Genomic DNA, 14,479 nt, shown 5'->3' on the forward strand with positions numbered 1-14,479 from the left:
TCCTCAAAATTTTAACCTTCTGAGCATCTCTATTAGTTCCAGTGATTGCCACCCATGTTTCCCCAGAGTTATAATTCACTTGACTGCTGTTGTCCATTTCCTCTGACTACCCTGGAAAATCTCTTTACAGTAGAGTAGAAGACTGAACAGTTTTCTCTCTCTAAACATCCATTAGATATCATCCATGAAAATTATGCAATGCTTAGCTACCTCTCCGGCATATTCTTATGTTATCCAAGGTACATACAAACCCAGGAAGTTCCTGGAACTTCAACAGCTTAAACAACCAAATGAGTCTCAAATCTATATTTTCATGTTCACTGCTCCATTTCTACCCTGTAGCACAACTTGACATTAATATACTGACATCATTAGCATTTTTCCCTTTTAATAATTTTTTCTTTGCGTTGCATAGACAATATAACTAAAGCTTAAATGCAGTAACCCAGATGTGAGCTATTTACTAAAAGGCTTAAAAATTAATATTTTAGTGTCTTTCCTCTGATACTATTTCTTCATTTATTTCAAACACACATATGCTACAATACTAGCCTTGTATTACAAAACAACATGAAGTATTAGAAAATAAAATATGTTGACCTAATTTCTCCCATATTTAAAAAGGTATAGAAGTCCATCTTTATATGACTATGTGGCACAAATAGTCTCAACAGAAATCACATAAATTTCCTATGTCCCAACACAACCCTTTCTAGCTGAAATTACCACACTTTTTTTCTGTATTCTGTAATCTAATCTTTATAGTTTAAAAAAAAGTGCAAAATGGAGAAATTAACTATTTTAATACATAAATAACTGCAACTAAATGTACATAAGCCAGCCCTGGTGGTCTAGTGGTTTTAGCTAGCCCTGGTGGTCTGGTGCTTAGGATCCCGTCAGGGAACCACATCACCGGTCTGTCGGTTGTCATACTGTGGCCGATGTACGTTGCTGTGATGCTGAAAGCTATGTCACCAGTATTCCAATACCAGCAGGGTCACCCATGGTGGACAGGTTTCACTGGAGCTTCCAGACTAAGGCAGACCAGGAAGAAGGACCTGGCCACTCAATTCTAAAAAAATTGGTCATGAAAACCCTGTGAATAGCAGCAGACCATTGTCTGCTATAGTGCCGGAATGAGAGAAGATGGTGCAAAAAGACCAGGCAGAGTTCTGCTCTTCTGTACACAAGGTCACTAGGAGTCGGAATTGACTCAATGGTACTAACAACAACAAGTATGTAAGATTATAGTTGTACAGTTTACATTAAATACTCCTGGACATGGGAAGTGTTCCATAATGCTACTTAGAGTTTACTTCTCCCCAAGGGGTTCTATAATAAACCTTAAATGTTTTGCCATTTTAAGCCTATGTTTAGAGAATATATTTCCTTCCAGAAAAAAAATATGAATAAAGTAAATATAAGTATCTCAAGTCTCAAATTTTTGATGGGCATCTTGGAAAAAAATGGGTACTTGATATTCAAAGAATAGCATCAAATTGAAAATGACATGAACAAAGACAATATAAAACAGTAGCCTGGAATTTTAAGAATTTTATAGTTAATTTCATCAAGCCAAGAACCTCACAAGCCTATTGGTACTACCATTATAGAAAATAGCAACCCAGTGATCAAATATAAACATACTTCCTTACCACTTCATGAGAATGCAAATTTTAGGAAAATTAGTTACTCAATGAAATTCAAAATTGGAAAGGTCAGGGAAAAAAAATATAACATGAAGTACTCTGAAATGGAACTAATGGAAAAAGCATGACTCCCATCAAAATCAACTGTATTCACATCCTGTCGTTGACTGTTTCTTCTAATTTTGACTGTCCAGTGGTTGAGAGAAATCCATAAAACACAAGATCCTAGATTTAGCATTGGTTAAGAACAACAAATAAATTTTCTTTGAATATCAGTACATGTGTACATTTCCTTGGCAATATTTAATCTATAATTGCTTTCTAGGTCTTCAGCTGGGAATATTTTCCATCTACTTTCTAAGTAACCACAAGTCCTACTTCATTGCTTTCTTAAACCAGGGAAACAAAGTACAAACTTCCATTACCATTTCTACACAACTACAACCTGTTAAAACAACTGGATCAATGTGCATGATGTCCATCAAATAAGTAAAAATCTTTATTATGTGGACTTAGGCTGCCATACTGACTATGATTGTACATGTAAAAAGAAATGAAAAACTATGAGAATTATTTGGATAAACATGGCCTAGAAGCTGCCCAAATAACTTAAGGCAACATTTGTAGTCCAAAATTATCTAATTCTACATTTTATATAAAGCCTTAAAATAAAATCTTGATCTTTATTTAAATAGGCCATTATTTTTTATACATGACAAATATTTGACTAGTACTAAGGAGAAAAATAAATCAGTAAATGAGTACAGGGAGGGTTGAGGAAGAACAGATTTTAATATCAAAAAAGGAAGACAGGAAAGTCCTCAATAAGGAGATCATGTCTGAGCAAAGTCTGGAAAGGCATAGAGGCTCCTTCAATCCTGATATTTTTACAGAACTGCAGTCTAAGCAAAAGGAAAAGCAAGAGAAAAAACCTGAGATAAGAGTTGGACCAAGATGTTGGAGGAAATGCAAGGAGACAAATACATCTCCAGAAAAGGAAATAAAAGGGGTATAAAAGATGAGGTCAGAGAAGTAAGGGCGAGGGCACGTTGAAGGCAGATTGTACAGGTCTTGTGGGATCTTCAAGAGTTTGGATTTTATTCTGATGAGATGGAAAGCCACTGGAAGTTAACGGGAGATGAGTAACATGACCCAACTAATTTTTCAGACCACTGTGGCTGCTGTGTTGAGAACAAACTACAGGGCACTGGAATGGAATCAGAGAGCAGAGGGGGAACAATTGCAATCCTTTAGGTGTAAAATTTTACTGATTTTGTTATTTTGGACTGAGAAATGAAGTACTGGGTCAGATTCTGGATATATTCTGAAGACAGAGCAGAGAGGGGTTGCTGATAGGTTGGATGTGGGGTATAAGAGCAAAGGAGACAAAGCTGACTTCAAGTTTTTTGGCTCAAACACCGTGACTGATTATGTTGCCATTATGTGAGATGGGGAAGACTGCGGGAGGAACAGGTTTCAGGAAGGCAATATTCCAATTCACTTTGGGGCAGGCTAATTTTGAGATGACATCATACATAAACGCCATGGGAAATGGCTGAACAGGTAGTTGAGTGTGAGTCTGGAGTTCAGGGGAAAGATCTGGGATAGAAAAAAAAACTTTGGGAGTTGACAGCCTATAAATGTTATTTAAAGCTATAATTAATTAATGACATAGTTGTTTTAAAACTCTATCTGCTATAACTTGCCCTGAGAGAAATCTTTATGACTTAAAAATGCTTCTAATAAATATTTTTTTCTCTCAAATAATCAAAATAGAGATCTTGGTCCAATATATTAATCCTCAGAAACAAAAATCACTATTTACAATTTATGTTCTGAAACATGCTATAATTTGGGTAATAAGAACAATCACATAAGGTTTAGAGATGTTAGGCTACTTCGTCTCATAACAGATTTTATAAATGTGTACACACACTTGCTTAACACACTCCCTTATAAAATTGGAAGATTCTTCCTTCATATATTTCTTAAGTCTACGATGGCCATAACTCTATATCGTTTGATTTAAATGTACTAATTATTATCGAGAAGTCCAGGTGACTTTACAGGAGGTTGGCTATTCGAGAAAAAGCAACATGGCCCCAGTGACTGGTTATTTGTCAGAGGATCCAATGGTTGCAGTCAGTAGGGACCACCTGGTATGGATGGATATACGCACTGACCTGCCAACTTAGCAGCGTTCCTGTACTTTTTAATTGGTCAAATGATTCCAGGCTATACAGAAAGTATATCCATATGGTCTTGTGTTCTGTGGCCTCTACCCACTCCCCTAACCCCAGCACTCTCCTAGTAACACACATACTCCATGAGAATAAAGACTGGCTTACTGTCTTTGCAGTCACAGCACCTAACACAGTGATTGCACATAGGAGATAGTCATTTAATTTTCACAGTTATTGAACAGCCTCAATTCTGAACTTTCTCATTTCATAAAGGCTTATATGAACTGAAAGTTGAAAGCAGAAATGACATCACAACTCTGAGGATGGTGAAGGAAAGAACAAACACCGGTTGAGAGTGTGATACTTGAAAAGTATGGCATTTCTGACTCAGGTCATTGAAGAGTAATTCATTAGAGCTGCAACCAACACCTTCACTTTATTCAACAACGATTTATCAATTGCCTGCTATGTGACAGGCTCTGTTCTATGTGCTTGGGACACACTAAATAAAACAGATAAAGATAGGTATATCCTAAAGATTTTAGTGTAACTAAAATATACAATGGATAGGAAAGAATATAAAAAATAGAGCTTCCTTCCAAAACAATTCTACAACTACTGTCTATTAATATTATTAAGCACTTGAAACTTTATATACTCCTTGCTTAAAGATGGTACTTCATAATATAATAACTGCATATATAATATATAAACTACTTTCTAACCTGAAGAACGAGTTTATTAAAATAAGCACAGAACAATAAATATAGATAGGCTACTCCTTCTAATAGTAATTAAGCAAAATCGGATGATCCCTAATAGTCTACCAAACTGAGATAAAAGGTTCAAAAGTGAATATATGACTGGGATATTCCCAATTATTACTTTTACAGATTGACATCATTCTTGGATTAATTTCTTGTTCACCAGGAGGCAACTGAAATCACGATTTATATTGCTGTTAAAGGAAAAATACCACTTAGTACGATGTTTTCCTCTATCAGATTTCTGTTTTAATGCAAATCACAGTTTTGTAGGTAATATAGTAAATCAGTAGCTTCAAATATTTAGAGGCATCTTTAGAGAGAATGTGCAAAACTGTCTTCCAGATGAAGAAAACTAGAGAGAAACCCCATTCACTTTCAGAGAATGAGTAAAAAAAAAAAAAAGGGAGAGGGGATCTAATTACTGCTAACAATATGACATGAGGAGGTCATTTCACACTGCTCCAAGTTAACAAGATTTTAACCTTGTCCTAGTCTGCTGGGCAAAGTAAGAAGATAATAATCTAAATAGGCTATATCATATGTGTGTTCTAGCATCTTGGTAGACACTGTGGACAGAAATAAAAACTAAAGCACAGTTATTACCCTCCAGCAACTCCTAGAGAAAGATTAACGTACATAATGAGTAATTTTTAAAATAATGAAATATATATATATTTTTCAAACCATGGACCTTTCAGTTACATTTCCTAGTTGATTACATTCCAAACAGCTTTTAGCTAATCAAGTCTGACACTCTTATGCTGAAGGTAATAAGCCTACTCCCATACATCAGTCCCCCAAAGCTGAATAAGACCTGTTGTTCCTTGCAATGGATCTTGATTAGAACAAGCTGCAATCTGTGTTACTTAATGAAAGCAAGCCAATCCCAGTCTGAACCTTGAATGCCAACAGATACAGCTGTCAACTTCTCCTTAAGTTAACCAAAGGAAACAAAGTAACATTCGCTGGCTTCCAGCAACTCCAGTTTGGGCTCTCCACCATCAACAGGGCTTAGGTCTGTCCATAAAATGGTAAGAGTGCTACGGCCTCCACCACTGAATTTAAGTGCAGGCTGAAGAGCTACCTGAATTATAACATCATATTTTGCCAGGGGCCCTTTATATTTCTCCTTGGCAGGAGTCAAGTTATTCACACAATTGACATGATGTTGATGGTGGTGCAGCTGCCTGCTTTGTGCATTAATGTTAGGCCCCAGAGCACCATAATCATAAGATAAGACAGGGAGGCTGTATAGAAGCCTCAGAACACACAACAAAGTAAACATGGACAAGTGATCAAAAGCAAGGACTCTGGAGCAAGATTGTGTGACTTCAACTCCTAGGCTATCACTTACTAACTGCGCGATCTTAGGCAAGATAATTAACGTCTCTGTTTTTCAATTTCCTTATGAGTAAAATGGAGATGTTATTATTAGCTTACTTTCAGGGCAACTGTCAGAATGAAATGAGATTCTATATGAAGAGCGCTTACAACAGAACCTGGCACATAATGACCATACATTCAGTGGTACTTCTTCTTATATCTGATTGGAGATATGAAGGAAAACTAGAGATATGAGCTAAATCCTGAAGTATGAGAAGGCGTTTGCATGAGAAGGGAAGAGATACTCCAGGGAAAGAGAATAATGTGTTCAAAGATCGGTGAAAATATTGACAAAAAGTTTAACACGGCTGAAACACAGGGTGAATGGGAGCAGGGTTGCAGCAGGTGGTAAATGGCCGGTCAGAAGCTGAGATGTACAGAGAGGCCACATCCTGAAGGGCACTCTACATCAGGCTAAGCCATTCCGACATTTATCTCCAAAAGCAGTGAAGTATTTCAAAGACTCATCAGTCTTCAAAAATAAGAGTGACAGCGAGTAGTAAGCAACGCTCCACCGTTAGATTCTAGTCAGAAGACAGAAGTCAAGGAAAACACCACTCTGAGCACCAAGTCCAACAGGGCGCGAGAGTTTCTTCTTACTTTGTCGGTAAGGGCAACGGCTGCTCTTTCCAGCAGTCATCCTTTCGGGAAGTTGCATGTGAAAATCTGAGCGAGGCAGGAAAGCCAACTACCTCACACAGTCTAAGGTTCACTCCTTTAAGCCCGGATGTCAGTTTACCAGTCAGACAGAGGAAGGAAGCTTCTACTGACACTCTATGCGCTCAAGTTCTATGAATAGGGACCTTCATTTGCCTGTACAGTACAAGGCCATTCAAGAGCAATTAAATTTGGTTAAAATAAGAAAGAAATGCTTTTTAAGAAAAAAAAAGAAGGTTTGAGGGGATTGCAAAAGCGGATTGTGCTAAAGCACTTTTATACAGGTTTGTTTTAGTTCTCAATTGTCCAGTCGTATTTAAGCTGGTCTCTCACTCTGAAATATGATAACCTTTCTTTTCTCTGAGTTCTTTCTCCTAAATTAATAGCACTGTCTCTAATTCCATGCGCAGCAAGCAAAGAGTTTATTTTACCAGATAACAGTAGGTCTGGTAATCAGCCAATGTCTAAAGAACCACTAGCCAAGTCAGTAGTAGGCCAGAAACTGCAACTGATAAATAGATATTACTCAGTAAATCACTTTAAAATTGACTTTCACCTTCTCTACCAGCTAGTATTAGTCACGTTGAGTTCTGACACAACTGAAAGTAGAAAAACAATGCTTACCTATAAAAATAAAATCCTATTAGGGTTTTGAAGAAAGGAGAAAGAAATAGAGTGGACACATTGTGATACAGAAGGCAGTTTAAAACCTTTTAGGTTTTAAATTAAATTACAAGAGATATTAGAAGAAAAAAGTCCAAATGTAGGGAAGTCATTAGGATACTGAAAGCTACACCGAAAACTGCATTTAAAGTCGACTCTTCAGTGAAAGGATTTAGGGAACACTGCAACTTTTTATAGCCCCTGTGTACACCTCTCTTTCTTCTTTGCTACGGAACAAAACTTCAATGGTCAAAAAAAAGTCTGGTTTCCTCTCACCACTCCCAGCTCAGGTCACATTTCCCCAGGATTAAATGAGGGAAGTGGAGGAGTAAAAGCAGAAAGGCAGATCAGCTCTCAGCCCCCACTCTACAGTTGCCTTGAATTCCTAATGATTATGCCAACTGCCCTTCATTATTTCTCCAAAGGAAGGAAGGAAGGAAAAGTGTATTTGGGATACAATAGAAAGCTGGTTTTCAAATACCAACAAATAATCATTAAAAATTATATAAAATTATGGGGATGGCTCAGCATTTATAAAACCACATGTTTATATAAATTGTTACTCATGAGTGTACATAACTAGCTTCCACAGTACCTTCTTCAGGACTCTATGGACACGTACTGCTTTTCCCTAAAGACAGGAAAATTCTTCATTTGGTAGAAATACTAGCTCTTGACGATTGATCTTTGAGAAATAAATGTAGAGAAATAAAATTGAATTCTTCCTTTCTTCCCCCAAATTCCACAGGTGGTAGTAAAATTTGTCATAGTTATTGACAGCACAATGAATATCACGGTAATCCATTAAGAGTGAGCACTTCCCTTTAGATGAACTGTCCATTTATTCCTGAGGTAAAAAGTGTTTATGTAGTTTCAGACGCTTCAACAATCCAAAAAAAAAATTTTAATTACAATTTGCACTACAAAGTGCTCTCCTATTTTTTTCCGAAGTTGACCACTTGTTTGGAAAAAGATTATGCCTTAAACAAACAACACATATTAAGTAATAATCAACTCATTATGACATTAATAAAATGCATATAATTATATATGTGATACATACATCCAATCAATCTAAAATCAACACGAAAGCATAGAAATTTGACATTACTTGCCATATTTAAAATTAATATACAATTTTCTTGGCTTCTTGAAAATTCACAGTTGTGCCTGGTCCTCCATTAATTACTTTGGAAGGTAGAAGGCTGTAATCTTAATCCAGCAACAAATGTATTAAAAAAATATTTTACAAACTCTTATGCTTTCTACTCTGACAAAGATAGTCTTAGAGAATCATGTATTTAGGTATGTTAACAATACAAATGACCAAAAGTTAATTTCTCAAAACTCAGGAAATCGAGGAATTTTTCAATGCATTCTATAACTTGATTTCCTATCTGATTTTCTTTAAATTTGCCATTTTCACTTAAGCCATCCCCTCCCTAGTCTACACTCCAGCATATATACATTTAAGTAATAGTTGGTCATTCCATAAAGTCTCACATTACTATTATTTAAAGATATTTTTATCACTATTACAGATCTTCACTCTATTCATTCCGAAAAACCTTGATTATTATAAGGGTATGTTTTGTTTGCATGAGAAAGAGCATTCAGCTAACAACTTCTCTGTGCCTTAGTTTCCTCATTAGTAAAGTGAAAAGGTAGGATATAGAAAGAATTTTACAGTTATTTCCATATCTAGCATTCTTTTAAAAAAAATCTCCTCTAAACATCTTTACTTCCTTTGAAAAATTCAGCTTTTTATTACACATTCTCAACCAAGTTTGAGTCCATTTGTTATCATTAAATAAGCAGCGCTTCAATAAATTAACCAGAGTGAAGGGAATTTGTCTCAGAAAAGAAGCAAAATTTTAGAAAAGAAAGGTGGCTACTTAGATCTTTCACTGATAGAAATCCTCCACACAAATCCGAAATGAGGTTCACGTTTGCCTTGCTGTATTTTAGGGGTAATCAACTTGAGTAATGTGTTCCTTCTATTTTAGTCACAAATTGAGGCAAACACACAACCTCAAAAATTAATAAATATATTATAAGCAATCTTGCTATCTAGGTATATATATTTCTCATTTTACAACTTCATGATTTTGTTTCAAACTATGAAAATACCTCTTAGTATAAAGTAGACTCTCAGTTAAGTGTTAGTCGTGAAGGAAATTTTCACTTTAATATGTTAATAAACTTAATTTCAAAACTCATAAACAATTACGTGAAAACATTTATAATTAACTGAGTATATATGTGCCACCTAAACTGAGGCTATCTGTATAATACACGCGGGCAGATGCTTCTCACTAGATACCTATTGTTCTTTATTGTTTCTCTATTACAGACTTTGCTAATTCTGATTTGAAAAAACAAATGGAAAGATACAATATTAATCATCTTATCTAGCATTTGTTATCAGAAGCATATCTAATTAAGTAATTACAGTGACAAACTTGGTCTCCTTGCAAAGTTGGATTAGCACATACTCTGGAAGTCAGCACCATTTCACCTGCTGATCCCGGGCACTCAAAACAACACCCTAGCAGGGTTCACTCCAATTGCTGACAAGCTTTGAAAGTTTTCCAGAAAATTAATCAAATTTTTGCAATACACCACTATCAAAGGCTGAATATCATCTTAATCAGTAAAAAATGATCAATTAGATACTATTTTTCTTCCTACTCAATTCTAGCTTAACTCTTACCTAAAAGTAAAACTCTTCAAACCATCTATCTCAACACAATCACAATGTAGTTACTATAAATTCCAGGTAAATCTCAGGTCCTCTCTACAATAAGTAATGGACTAAATTGACAAGGAAATCCATAAATTCCTGAGATAAAACATTTGTTAATGATAGGCAAGTATAGGAAACATGAAATTGAAGTGAATATACTATAAAAATAACACTTTTTTAGGGTAAATCATAATAAATGCTAAAAATTTTGAATAAGTATGTTAAAGATCACCAAGTTATAGGGTTTGGATTTGCAAAGTAAATATGACTCTATGTGAGATCATAAATTTTCTTTCAACGCATTCACTCCAAGAACTTTTCTCTATAAGGTTAGATGGTTCAGAATCCTACATACAGTTTCACTAGAGTCTAACTTACTATGAACCAAAACTTTTCAAGGCTTTAATGTTTTTAATCCAAGAAATACAAATTTTAGATGAAAATAGGCTGTTTTAAATTATCTTTCAGTTTAGTAACCAAATCACACCACTGCATCTCAGTGAAATCAATAAATTATAGAATAATGCTAGTGTATAATATCTTTATCTAGAAACTTGAATAAAATCCTACCGTGTTACTTCCATTGCAAATCTAAAGGCTAGTATGAGAACTGGGTACTGGGTTTATTTTTCCCTTGGATGATTTAGGCCAATGTATCCTTTTTAAGCAAATATACTATTATTTCCTTTGGGAATTTTATTAAGCGGCAAGAATGTCTACAAGAACAGGTTTAAGTAAATATGTAGCTTCCCACTAAGAAATAAGCACCCAGCAACATGGTGAATGAAACAAGTACCAAACCTGACAACATGAACACCCAACAATCATTTAACTTTCAAGACATTTCATTAGAAACGACAATCAGATAGACCATATGGTCCTTAAACTTTACTGTTTCCCAAATTACTTGGCTTCATGATAATAGGGAAGATTCTTTTTCCCCCTTTTATCTGGTGTAGTACAGAGATGTTTATTTAAAAGTGTTTCAGGTACGTAGCTAGACTGAAAAGAGAAAACCATACATTACAAGTGTAAAAATATGATCTGCGTGATATCCTTAGAGGTTTAAGGCAGGCTCAATGTGGAAAAGAAACATAAATATCTTCAGCAAAACAATCCCTGACTGCCTATAAGGGTGTCTCTTGAGCTTATATTTCATCTGTCTTCACTGAAGAAAGTCTTACTTTGTATACTTTTAAATAAAGAGCTGCCATTATGATACTTTTGTCCACGTGTGTGTGTGACAAACTGAAGAAGAAATGGTATATCTGTCCTTCCTAAGTCGAGTGTCCTTTTCCAGCATCACTGTAGTTACAAGAATTTTTAGAGGCCTCATTTACTAAGGAGGATGCTTGAATTCCAAATAATAAATAAAACCAGCAGAGGGCAGAACTGCTGACAGAAACGACCAATCCAGCTGGGGACCAGGTATCAAAGGTAAAATGCAAACTTTTGATGGATTCCACTTTCAAAGAATAAAAATGTAGAGACGAATGAATCAACATAATTAGCATAACTTATTTCAAAATTCAAATATAGTCTTAATGAGGCTCTGCCTCTTCACCAGGAAAATCACACAGAGGAAAGATCCAGCACTGCCTGCTACTCAGGAAGGTGAGCACCACTAAGATTGGGGAAGGAATACAGACCTGGTTTCGCAGAGTTCGGCCTCCGGGAGGGCTAACCCCCATCAGGGAGAACTCACATGTTGGCATCTAGCAGGGCCAGACTCAGGTTTCTGCTAAAGCCTGCGCATTTGGGGTTGACAATTTCCTTCTCCCTCAGCCAATCCTCGCCACCCTCTTTGCTACCCCCTGCTTCTCTCTGCACTCCTGACAAAGCTTGCTTTTCTTCGCTAAGCTGTTGGGGCTCCCTGAACTCCAAAGGCGTTCTCCCGCCAGCCGAGTCTACAGCACCTAACGGACCGCTCCAGCCAGATGCCTTTGCGGGAAAGGGCGGGGGGAAAGGGAGGGAGGAGGAGGAGGGGAGGAGTGAAGTCGCTCTCCCTCCTTGGGTACTGACAGGGCTGCAGTATTCCGAGCAGGTCTGGTCATTGAATATTTGGTGGTGCCACGTAGGAACTTTTCCTTACCTCTCTCCTCCCACCCCACCCCACGCCCCCTCCCCTTCCCTCCCAATCCCTATTCCTCCGCCCCCACCCCATTTGCTTGGCAAGTTTCATCATTCTTCTAGAGAACTGCACGTCCAACCTGCAAGATGGGCGGAGTGGGGATTGGGGGGTCACACTGAGGAGGAGGGGACTGAAATTCAGGGAAAAGTGTTCTGTCTATCTTGAACCCTTTCCTCATAATCTGCCAAGTTTTTTCCACTTAAAATCTCTTCAAAATGCCACACGCACACACAAAGTCTTCTCAGTCTTCTAGATTCATCCCCCTCGCTTTCTCTTATATTCTTAGGAGTAAAACAGCCTGTTTCTCACTTTGTTCCAGACAAAGAACTTTATCAAGGTTCATTTTATACCCTGTCTCTATATTTTCTCCTCAGCTCACCCTTAAAAAGATATTTCCATTAGTTAGAATCTGAAGAAACCAGAAGATGTGTTCAAAGGGCAGTCTAAGGACTGTTCTTCAAACAAAAGCTTTGTACAACTGCCCTTGTGTTCAAGGTAATATTTTTCCTCTTTTCAAAGACGCCGGAAAGTGGTGAAGGGCATTTCAGCAGGCTGTGTGCCTGACAGATCTTTTTTCCTGCTACCTCTTCTCCCATTACTGTCCCACCTACATCCATCTCTCTCTCCAGCGTTCACTCTCAACCTAGTGGCAGCTACAATCTGGATTTTATTTAAGAGAAATGGGGGGGGGAGGGGGAGGACAAAGAGGGGGAGGGGTACAGAATGAGAAAGACCGACGGCAATCTCCCACCTCCCCCCCAAACCATTTTTTCTTACCTCCTCTGACCTCTCTAGCCTGGAAGAGGAAAGTCAGTGCGAGGGTTGTTATGGTGAAATCCCAGAGCCACCGTTTCGTTTTCCACCTAGAGGACCACCGCTCCATCTCCGAGCCCCGCACTCACAACTGTGAAATCAACCCACGAAATTGCGATTGCAGACCAACTTCTTCCCTTCCAAGGTATCGTCGGGGGTGTTTGCTACACAGCCATTGGAGAGGGACAGGGGGAAAAAGTCAAAGGGCTTTTTCTTTTAAATTTGATGGTTTGCTTCCTTCCTGTCTCTCGCCCCCTCCTCTCCCTCTCGGTTGGCCCCGCCAGCCGGGACCCTCCGATCCGTCCTCTCCGGGGCCCTGCCTTCAGACTGAAGGCAGATGAGGGGCTTCAACCAAAAATCTGAGAGGACTGCGTCCCCCTAAAGGCTTCATGCCGTCAGTGGGCCGGACGAGAGGCTCTGGGCAGCCCCCTCCTCCGCCCACTCGGCTCCCGCGCCCCCCTTACCCCCGGCGAAACTGACAAGCCGGCCGAGGGTCAGACCCAATCACGCGCCTCGCCGGCAGCCCCGAGCCCGCCCCCCTCTCCCTCTGCCCAAGAATCAGGACTCCGGGCAAGCCCAGCCCACCACCCACCCCCAGTCTCCCCACTCCTCTCCTCCCGCCTCTCCTCCCCAAATCCCCGAGAAAAAATGGGAGGGAGGTACGGGGGACGCGTGCTTGGCTCCAGCACTTTGGGAATGAAAGGAATTGCAGGAGAGCCCCGGAGCCCACAGAGTTTTCAAGGAGCTTCTGTATTCAATAAAAACAGCTACTTGTCTACTTGCACCCGTCTGTTAGCCTCTCGTTCGTCGGCGGGGGAGGGGAGGAGCCCAGCGTCTGATCTGCCACACTGCTGGAGTTCTGGGCTGGCAGCCGTAACCTTATCCTCGTGCAAAAATCTGCTTCTTATAGCAGACGTGGAACCAGCGGACTTAGTGCTTTGCTTGCTCCGAAAAGTTTGTTTTGTTTTGTTTTGTTTTTTAGCTGAGACTTACAAGAAAGAGATGAAGGTGAGATGAAAGGACCCAAGAGGTCAAAACTCCTGATCTTATAGGGAAGCTCTCCTTCCAGATCTGAAACTGACAGGTTTCTCTCTTAAATGTTTAAATTCTGCACTAGCTTGATTGCGAGGCTCGTCTCTTAAAGAGCTGAACTGTACTCAGAGGCAGGAGGACAAAGAAATGTATGGGAGCTGACAGACATTAAGGGGGTGAGTAATTTAATTTTCCAGCTGATTCTGTCCTGATCCCGGATTTGGGGGCACAGGGGGAGGAGAAAAGACAAGGAAAGCAACTAGCAGAGATCCCCAAGCGTCTCTAGGCCCACAGCTCCTCGTCAAGGGCCTCTGGAGCTGAAAACATGGTCACTCCTCAGTGAAAATAATGAAAAGGGCCAGGTTTCTAAAGTCCTTCGACTTACCTCTCCTCAAAGTAATCCATTTAAACCTGGAATATAGATTCCCCGGTCGTTTTTTCCACATTTAAATTAT

At 38.7% G+C, this 14,479-nt stretch overlaps 1 protein-coding gene across 1 annotated transcript in view; it reads right to left on the reverse strand.

The window, feature by feature from the left end:
• The window catches only part of COL11A1 (collagen type XI alpha 1 chain), a 195,556-nt gene extending 182,212 nt beyond the window's left edge, over window positions 1–13,344 (reverse strand). The window contains exon 1 of the mRNA XM_046645774.1: window positions 12,957–13,344. Coding sequence (XP_046501730.1) covers window positions 12,957–13,062 — 106 coding nt within the window. The 5' untranslated portion in view covers window positions 13,063–13,344. The remainder of the gene's footprint in view (window positions 1–12,956) is intronic.
• Window positions 13,345–14,479: the final 1,135 nt, after the last annotated feature.

The sequence above is a fragment of the Equus quagga genome, chromosome 18 (assembly GCF_021613505.1).
Source record: "Equus quagga isolate Etosha38 chromosome 18, UCLA_HA_Equagga_1.0, whole genome shotgun sequence".
NCBI classification, from domain to species: domain Eukaryota; kingdom Metazoa; phylum Chordata; class Mammalia; order Perissodactyla; family Equidae; genus Equus; species Equus quagga.